Below are 10256 nucleotides of genomic sequence, written 5' to 3' on the forward strand. Positions count from 1 at the left end.
GGAGCGGAAGGTGGGGGCCATTACGTTGGAATTTCATGACTCCAAGTGGATTGAAAGTTTTTGATGTTATTGAACGCCGAACGTCAATTTCGTCGTTGCGTCGAGTCGTGGCCGTTAATCGGTACTCTGTTGTCGTCACGTCAATAACGAGTTCGATAGAATTGCGAGCGACAAAGGTTTCTAGTATTATTTCGAAATTATATCGTAAATTCGATTCGTTTTATATTGCGGAACACGTCGTGAAAATGTTTGCTCTACGAAGAAACTCTATTCCCGATTTTTCTACGTTTACACGCCAAGCATTAATATAAAATGGATCGCTGATTTTTACTTGTCCGCATTATACAATCCTCGTGAATAAATCATGTCTTCACAAACGCGTATATTGTATCAGCTTAAAACTGGAATTCTCCCTTGTATTTAATATTTGATTTTTATACCTTGATGTAATATTTGTTGTAAAAAATTGGCGATTTTCAAGTAATATCTATAATAAAATTAAATATGAATTTAAATAATCAGTTATCCAAAATCCAAATAACTTATCAATTATTTAATAAATAAATTATTTAGAAATAAATTTATCTCAAACGAACGGACGTTTTGTGACAGTTAAAGCATCTGTTCTGTTATTCGCGCAAAAGTATTAAAATATTATGCATATTTGGTGCAAAATGGCCAGTGTTTACATAAAAGATTTATTGTTCATTCTCTGTCACGTGTTATATCCCCAAAAATTCACTGATGACAAGAGTATGACAAAGGTGAGCATATTGTAAAATACGCAAAATCCTTAGTCGAAGCGTTTCCACGGATATGTCACCGTTGGCCTATTTCCAATCACGAGGACTCAGTGACCGCAAATATTTACTAATTACGGTATAACGCCGTTTGCAAAAGTTATATCTAGTGATTACCGCAGCATCGCTTTAGATTTCAAACGTTATTGACAATTGCGCAGATATGTTCAATGATTGTTCAAGTTATCCTCTCGATATCCGAGTCGAATACGACTCATCTTTCCGCGATTTTTCATTCAGACGCAGTATTCCGGCAGTAGCGCAAAATCGGATAAACCGTTCGAAAAAGAGTTCAAGTAGTTTTTTATGCAATGCATATTCCCTCGCTATTTTCGTAACCTGGACTCCCCTGTCATTTCCGCGATGTTTATCCGGCTGTCTATTTTCGGCGACTTACACCTTACACCGGGATTCACGCACGTACGCACTGTTTTTCTAGCAATCCGTCACACGTACGTGGATAATGTGTTCCGTTGTGATATAGGTGACTGCCACATAGGCGCAAGCGCGACCGGACTCGTCGTCGAAAACGACGGACGTTCAGTCGCTCGGCGTTCAGTCGAGTACCGACGTCGTCGTCGACGACGTCGTCTCCTCCCTTGCGCCAGGACATCCACTCTAGTCTCGTCGTCGCGCATCGTAGTGCCATGTGATCGTCTCGCCGATCGAGAACATGCTTGATCATGAAACGACTTATGACAGCACGCGCGCGAAGAAGATACTGAAAACGCTGAAATTTGTTAAAATTTGCTTTTTTTCTACACCGGGATGGACGAAATTTTTTTCTGCAATAATTTCTTTCAATGATCACGAAACGCGCTAAATCTTTGCGAGCGCAGTAATCGAGAGACTCTTGTATATCTTGAGGGGTAGCGCGAGAAATGGCAGGGCACGTCCGTAAATGGAACCACGTGCGAGCAGTCGATGCCAAAGGGAAGTATAGGATTTTCCTGCAGTTTTTGACGACGCGGTGTTGAAGTTGGAACTAACCGATTAGGCAGGTGTGTGGCACGTACGGAGCATGTAAGACAATGCGGTGGTGTGGTGGTCCTTGCGATCTCCTGCGGCGCAAGATTTTTGTCCTGCTTGTTCTGATCGGCTGCACCGATGGCTATTTTAATATATTCATCAGCCATTCTCAGGTCATGAAGCTTTTAGGTATGTAGGACTGCTCGATGTTTACATAAAAGACAAATATAACATTGACAGGGAAAATTAAATTAATAACAGAATGAATTAAATATGTGTTGTGTGGTTGAAAGAATTTATTGTATTCTCTTTACTATTTATTTAAAATTTATTCTTTTTTTATTTATTTAGAATTTATTTAAAATATAAATCTGTATAAAATGTATTTAAATGCACGTAAAAAAAAAAAAAATAAAAATGCTTGTATACTTAATTATATTTTATTCGCGCATTTGATTCATACTGGCACCTATTTAATTGCGTTCGTAAAATAACGTGAAGTTTTTTAATATAAATTTCTTAAACATAAATTTAATAGTCTGTTTAATTTTTTAAATATGTCTTGAAACTCTAAATGTAATAAAAAAATTTATGCATTTTATATTCAAATATCATATTACATGCAAAATTTATTGAAGGGTCATTTAGTTTTATACTTTTCATCGCGATTTAATTAATTGATAAAAATGATTAAAATGATTAAACGATTAAAAAAAACCAATCATTATTATTTAAATTTACATGTAGTATAACAGAAATGATTTAAAATTGATTATAAGAAAATTCACACTTTGACATTGAAACTGACATATTCATCCGACATCTCCTACAGACTTTAATTTTATCTGATTTATTAATAGAACAATCTATTCTCTTCTTGCAAACAATCTTTTTCTCGTGACATCATGTCATCTCAACTCCGCACAAGCGTTAGTTGCAAAAATGTTAAAACTCTCTCCCATCCTCTGCCCTGCTTTACACTTTTTCCATTCAATCTAAACTCTCGCGTACATTTTCGCGTGGCGGTAAACATGAAAATTTCCTCTCTCGCAGAGAGAGAGAGAGAGAGAGAGAGAGAGAGAGAGAGAGAAGAGAGAGCTCGTTAACAAGTCCCATTACAATTGTCGTCGTGTTGGACGCGATATTTTCTGAAAATAAACGATAGTTGGCGACCGCGTGAAAAAAGATTGACATCAGAGAAAATCTGTAAAACTAAATGATTATTATGTTATCATAGATTTTGTGCATGAAGTCGTAACCAACAATAAAAATCATTACAAATATATAATAAAAAAGGGAGATAAAAAGTGACATAGCCAGAAGGTTGTTAAGAGGATTAGCTTTAATGATAAAAAATTAGATGTTTCTCGCAAAACTAATATATGCGAGATGTTAATCTTGCGCCAGCAACTGAGGTTTATAAAAGCATCACTGACATTTTAATTATAAATTTTGGTAGATAAATTTAAATCTGTAAAAAATAAGTAAAATACAATCCGATTTTTATAATACTGTGATAGAGAAACTCGTTGTTAAAGCTTTGACAAATATACCAAAGTTTATTTAGACTTTTTAGATAATCCGGAACAGTAAAAAATTCGCTATTTCACTTTTTCCGAAGATTTCTATTGCTGACGGAATAGTTAAAATTCGTGTTGCCAGCGGAAGGTTAAGAATAATATAAATCTCTGGATAATTAGCGTCTCATTTTTTAAATTTCTCTCCCTCTCTCTTTTTCTTCCTTTTTCTCTTCCTGAGATAAGTTAACTTTAATTTTAATTTTAACCTCTCTTTGTTGTATCTTTTTTTTCTTTTTCTTTTCTTAATTTTAATTTTAACCTCGTAATTTGCGGCTTTTTATTCTCATCTTACTTTGTTACACGTTTCTTGATTTTTATATAATTTAATTTCATATTTTATTTGTATTAACATTATTTTTATTGTATTGTTCCGTTATTTTTGTTGTTACATTTTTCTTTTATTTTTATGTTTTTCGGGAGTTTATCCTGGAATAATAATGAACGTCTCTCTCTCTCTCTCTCTCTCCCTCTCTCTCCCTCTCTCTCTCGAGTTGCAAAAGTTTTCTGACTTATTGAGAACAAAAAGTTTCTTACATGTCAAAACGATTTTATCGATTGACTATAAAAATAAGGCTCTAAAAATATATATAGAATATTAGATCTTCACAGTTTTCGTTATACAAAAATTGATAACTTTTTTTTGAAAACCTTAATTAATTAAAATAAATGGGACTGTATCTCCTCTTTTTATCTTGGAGCAAATAGACGTTATGCATATGTATATGCGTAACGTAAGCATAATAATGTTAATTAGCATCGGAATATTCTCTTCCCGCTTTTATGTTTATAATGCAAGCCAAGTGATTGTGTTATCCCTTGTACCTTATCTAATTCTGTCTCTTTAACGTTTGCATCGTTTTGCATCCCCAGTGCGCAATTAACGCGATTGTAACGCGTCGCGAGGGAAAAACTTTTTCACGAGACTCGTCCGGGGTTTTAATAAACGCGGGCAGAAAAAACTTGGGGTCATGTACGGGGTATCGACGAGAAAAGGAAGAGGTGGTTGCACAATTTGTGGCATCGCAAGCGAAGGCGAAATCGCAAAACGGCCGGCGAAAGAATGAATTAGCGTCGAGACCGATTATGGCAAGAGTGTCATTTCAGCAATTTGCGGCACGAGCCACTCGTTTTAATGGTCGCCGACTATATACCGGGCCGAGGTTCATGCTCACGCGCACCTAGGAGAGAAAGTCTCCATTCCATTCGATATCACTTTACGGTCCCGTGATTCATATCCGTGCACACGACGGCACCGCACCATCGTGGACCGGGCGTTCTCCACTCGATGTCGGTCGATTGCGCAGAGGCGCAATGAGGATGGTCGGCTGGACGGATTGGTGGAGGGTTGGAGAGAAAAAAAAAAAAAGTAAAATCGCCATATTTACGAGCGGCCGGCGCGGCTCGTGACTCTTCGAAAATCGAGGCAATCCCGGTGGTCGCGACACTCCGAATGGTAGAGCGATCCGACACGTTCCGCTGGATGCGTGTATTGCAGCGGTATAGATTGCGCTACGGCACTTTCGTACATTTCACGTTAATCGCGAAATATGGCGCACCGGCGAGTACGCGAAAAAAGAGGGAAAAGGATACACATAGAAGTGAATTTGCTCGCGAACTGAAAGCGCGGGTCGGAAAGGTTTATAGCATTTTTTTTTAATTTAGTTAGTATCTGGCGCAGTCCATTTAATGATAAATAACTGTACATATATTCTCCACAAGTAAGAAAAGATAGGAAATGGTGTGATTATCGAAATGCGGTAAATAGATAGAAAATACGATGAATTCAAATCTTGTAATATGTACGTATATATCGATAGATCAGATTAATTCAGCTTCTGCTAGTAACTTTGGTCTATCGTCGAAATATATAAATTTCGCCAGAATTATACGAGCGGTGTAAGCATGTCTCTAAGATCAATTAAGAAGAGATAGTACGGATAAGAGGGTAAGAGTTATTAAGATTAGAGACGAGTTGAATATTATATTAATTTATATGAAGTTTTGAGACTACAGGAATGATCTAAATTTATTCTATTAATTTCTTCTATTAATTTTACTGATGTGTCTCTTAAAGCGGAGGTGATTATTCTTTCAGAAAAATTTGTATATTAATCTTATTCTTCTTTCTCATAAAAACTTTAAAAACTACGAGATTTTTATACATATCCGGTTATACAATCCACTTAATGATAAGTAATTGTGCATTTCTCCTCTAAAAGTATGAATATGAGAAGTGATTTAATTATCAAAATGCGACAAATGGATGGGAAATATTTATGATGAATTTAAATTTCATAATACCGATAGAACGGATTAATTTGACATATCATGTAACTTCGATCCATCTTTGTCGAAATATTATATAATTAAGTTTTAATTACATATATAAGTTTCGTTCAATTTCATTTAAAATGAACGCAATCTTTTTTTTTACACACATCTATTACTAATTTAAATAATTCTTATACTATCGCTTATAAAAATAGTCATAATTGATTAAAGTTAATTGTTCCATCTTATAGTTTACGTAACATCGAGTGTGATGCAAATTTAGCAAAAAGGACGGTGGCTCCATTCCTTAAACGAGTCTATTTTTCAAGTGCCCCGAGCGACCGCGAATCTCTAGATACAGGGTAATCTTCGTCACATTTCGGATTCCGCCGGGGGGGGAGGGGTGGAAAGCGCGAGGACGATGGGAAAGTGAAAGGGTTGCTTCTGAGAGGAGGTAAGCGGTGGGGTAAGTTTCGTCGCCAGGGCTCTCGAAAGTCACTTAACTTAGATTGCACGAGCGAAATGACTTTACTTCCCCGGAAAACTTCGTTCCGTTGGAAAGGCATCTCCTCTGTGCGAGCACCAAAAAAGGAAGAGAGAAAGAAAAAAAAAAAGGAACGAGGAATAAGGATAAAAAGAGGAAAGCTGACAGAGGTGGAGAGAAAGAAAGGCGGCGTGTGTGCGCGAGAAAGGAGGTGTGTTTGAAGGTGGTGTGTTACGTAGGAGGGGAAGGGGTAGTGAAGGGACAGGGCAGCGAAGTAGAGAAAATACTCAGTGCCACCTCCGCACACATACACACGTCCTCCCTTTGCGAGGACGAAGATGCGAGTCGACTATTACCTGACACCTCCGTGCGGATTCAGCATTTACTTCCGCCGTCGAGTTCGGAACGTTTACACGGGGTTTGTTCTGATTGGGCAGGGGATTTCTCACGGTGTGATGAAAGACGCGGGATGAGCTTGCGCTTTGAAGTAATATCCTTATTCCTCGAATGGAGTTGTCTCTCGGCAACATGGATTTACTACCGAAATTGCTTCGCGCTAGTCAACTGGTCTCACGGCTTCAACGATGTAGAGTATCGAGTTTTCCTTCTCGACGAAGTTATCTGGAAGCAATATAATTTTATATAAATACCATACATACATTTCTGTCTTTTTTACTTTTTTCATATCTAATACTTTTATATCATTTGCGTTTATTTGTATGACAAGAAAAATTAAATAAATGATAAGCTTAAGTCGGAAGATAATACAAGTATATATGTAAGTAAGACAATATAATTAGTGTGTCCCTGATTTACGTATAAATAATAATAGGTAATTTGTTTTATTTAGAATGATAAAAATATAATATTAACAGATTTTCAGATTTATTGGACCGTCGTACGGATGTTCGTGTCTTTCTTGCGTACAGACTTCGGGAATCGTACGTTGCGCGTAATAAGCAGGAACTTCGAAATCGTTTCTAGAATTGATTTTTAATTTACTCTCGAACACATGCACACACAGACACACACACTATGTACTCTCGTTGCAGTCGTCTCCGTATGTTTGTCCTGTCTGGACCACGAAACGCTCCGACAAACAACCGACAACGTGTTCATTGCCGTCGACTATCGGACTAGCTCGTGAAACGACCCTTGTCGATTCCCCTGGCTCCAGCCGTGTCGCTGGAAACGACACGAGAAAATCGATTATTCCGCAAGAACACCCATTAAAAAAAGTATTACGCAAAAAGATTATCGCGTACATTCATGGAGTATCTCGCACGTTTCTTACACTCATGAACATTTTTTTGACGTTTTTGCTATTTTTGCGCAAGTGCTCCAATTTACTATTTTATGTTTTATCAATTATTAAAGAATAAACTTGTTTAAATCGTATCTGTGCCTAAATCATATTATGATTATTTAATTTCGATTTAATTTCGATTTAAAGATGTTTACATCGCTCTTACCGATATAAAATATAAACAGCTACTAGTAATCGGTTAATGACTGCTTTCATTTTGTACTGTTAAGAGCGTTGTGTGAACCTCATTAAATAAAAATTACATCCACAGTACGATTTAACCATACGTACAATTTAAGCAAATTTACCCTGTGCATTAGTGATTTTATACAAATTTTTAATGAACTTGAAATTGCTCTTCTATATTTAAAGATAAATGAAAAACGTTTATTGTATATATAGAATCACGTTTTTTTGATGCCAAAGATTAAAAAAAATTATCCACGTACGCGGAGTAATAATGTGATGTGCAGAAGAAGGGATATATTCACCACGTATGATAAATCTAATTTCTTTATACGATTTCGACGTTCAAACTTGAAGGAATTAGAGCATCCAATTTTCTCGCCCGTTGAACAAATTGCTTCTATTCTAGAACAATTCCTTTCGCTTCTAGTTTCCTTCATCCCAGTTTATTTAATTATTGCAATGGTCACGAACAGTTCGTTACTAATTCCTTCCTTACATAGATGTACATTGTCTGGCATCAGATCATCACCTCGCAATTTATTTATTTATTAATTATTTATTTATTATGAAATACATTTCGTGTCTTGCCTCTCTTTTTCCCTGTTTTACAAGTATAATTATTTTGAATATCCACCGAGATAATTGATCCGCACAGTCATTTGGGTTTAGCGAACTCATGGAGCTTAATACACTGGACAATCTGTACAAATATTATATATATATATATCCTTTTTTTTTCTTATAATATATATAAATATTTAAGAAAAAGTGAAAGCAAGATGCATATATATAGTACTGTTAAAAATTTTCGGCCAATAAGTAGTTTTATTGAAATATTTACAATTAGATAAAGAATCTTTACAAAAGATCTAGTATACAAGTACTTAATATATTTTAATATTTAAATATTATGTGCTTAGTTTTAACAAGAATCTTGTACTAACAAGAATCTTATAATTTAAACTGAGAAACAGATTGTCAAAAATTATCGAAATTATATGTTGACTGGAAACTTTTGGCAGTTACTGTGTATGTATATATGTATATATATATATATATATTTGCAAAACAAACATTTAATAATAAAAGATATTTCAATTTTAAATCCAAACCTAACGTTTTGTTTATTAAAAAAATATAAAATTGGAACATCTTTAAATATATAAAAAAACAGAAACAAGAATAAAACGTTTGAATATCTTAAAATTAAACACTTCTTTTTTAAGTGTACATATATATAATAAAATAATATATATAAAAATGAGGCCACTAGATGTGTTTGGTACTTTATAGATAAAATAAGAGACCGAAAGCTGAAGCTTTATTTTGTATTTATATTTTTTAATTTAAAGAAATTTCTTTCTCCAAAATTGCTTTATTTATATTTATATACGTAATATCAAATACACAAACGTGATGTCCAACCGTATTAATTTCCTCGAGCGGGCGCTGGCTAGTGGCAAGGTGGAGCGGCAACGTTAGCCTAAATTGCAGTAGTTTGCCGACGGGTAGATCCGACTATACGATAACGTAAACCGTCCATGGTTTATAGCCGCGTGAGCGAATCTCCCTAGGCTTGCACCCGTATTCACGCATACTCGCACGATCCGCGATTGAACATGCAGCTCGCACGATCGCCGTGTGCGTTCGCCGTAGGAGCAAATCGTGTCTCTTCAGCCGCGCGTTACTGCAAAGCCCTTGATCCAGCGATAATAGATTAATTAATACGTCTTTCCTGTAATTGACGGCGTTTACGCCGTCGTGTTTCCGTCTTTTGTAAGTGCGACAAATTGTGAAAGGGTTTGAGTTGATAAGCACGTCGACGAGGATGAATGTGTCGCCTCCACGGTGAAAAGTTTTCTTCCTTTTTTTAATTACTGACAACTTACATAAAGGATAGGAATTAACGTTTCAATATTCAAAGAAAACAAAACGGAATTAATTACTTTAAGTAGAAACTTTACTTTAACTCCTGATAGAAATATTGTCAAAGTACCATTTTTATATTGCAGTAAAACGACTAAAAAGTAATAAAGAAATAAGGAAGCATTGAGAAGAAGAAATATTAGATTTAATTGCAAATTATAAGGATTGCTACACTTCATGAGAGTGCATTTTACTACAATTAATTTTTTTATAAATAATTTTGTCAAGGTTTCAAGCGCACGATTGCCAATCCACGTGCGATTCCTGAGACAAGTTAGGAGATTTCTATGAAATGCAATTGTTCTTCGAGAAACGAACGTCAGTGAGCTTTCTATGCGTAGTTTATTTGATGTCGGGTGTAAACGCCACATATACATCACAGTTAATTTGTCGGCTAGCAAGTATGCAGCTGATTTGCAATCCGATTCACGAGCGCGCTAACTGCGCCGTCTGGCCGGCCGGCTTACACAGGAAATTGATATGACCGTACAAACGCCGACGCGGTTCGCGATATGCACGCTTCTCCATATCCACGATTTCGTACATATTTACACGCATCCCGCTCGCGTACCAGCAGACACGTATGATTTACGCAAACGCGCGAAGATGCGCCGACAAAAATTTATCCTTCGACACGCTATTGATGTATAGCTAAAGCATATTGCTTTTTACGTTTTATACTTTATGTATATCTTACATTATATATATATATATATATATATATATATATA

At 35.8% G+C, this 10256-nt stretch overlaps 1 protein-coding gene across 1 annotated transcript in view; it reads left to right on the forward strand.

The window, feature by feature from the left end:
- Positions 1-1611: 1611 nt before the first annotated feature.
- LOC108754805 (tyrosine-protein kinase Drl-like) overlaps positions 1612-10256 on the forward strand; it is a 25829-nt gene continuing 17184 nt past the window's right edge. The window contains exon 1 of the mRNA XM_018497414.1: positions 1612-1958. Coding sequence (XP_018352916.1) covers positions 1832-1958 — 127 coding nt within the window. The 5' untranslated portion in view covers positions 1612-1831. The remainder of the gene's footprint in view (positions 1959-10256) is intronic.

Source organism: Trachymyrmex septentrionalis, unplaced genomic scaffold, assembly GCF_001594115.1.
Source record: "Trachymyrmex septentrionalis isolate Tsep2-gDNA-1 unplaced genomic scaffold, Tsep1.0 scaffold121, whole genome shotgun sequence".
NCBI classification, from domain to species: Eukaryota; Metazoa; Arthropoda; class Insecta; order Hymenoptera; family Formicidae; genus Trachymyrmex; species Trachymyrmex septentrionalis.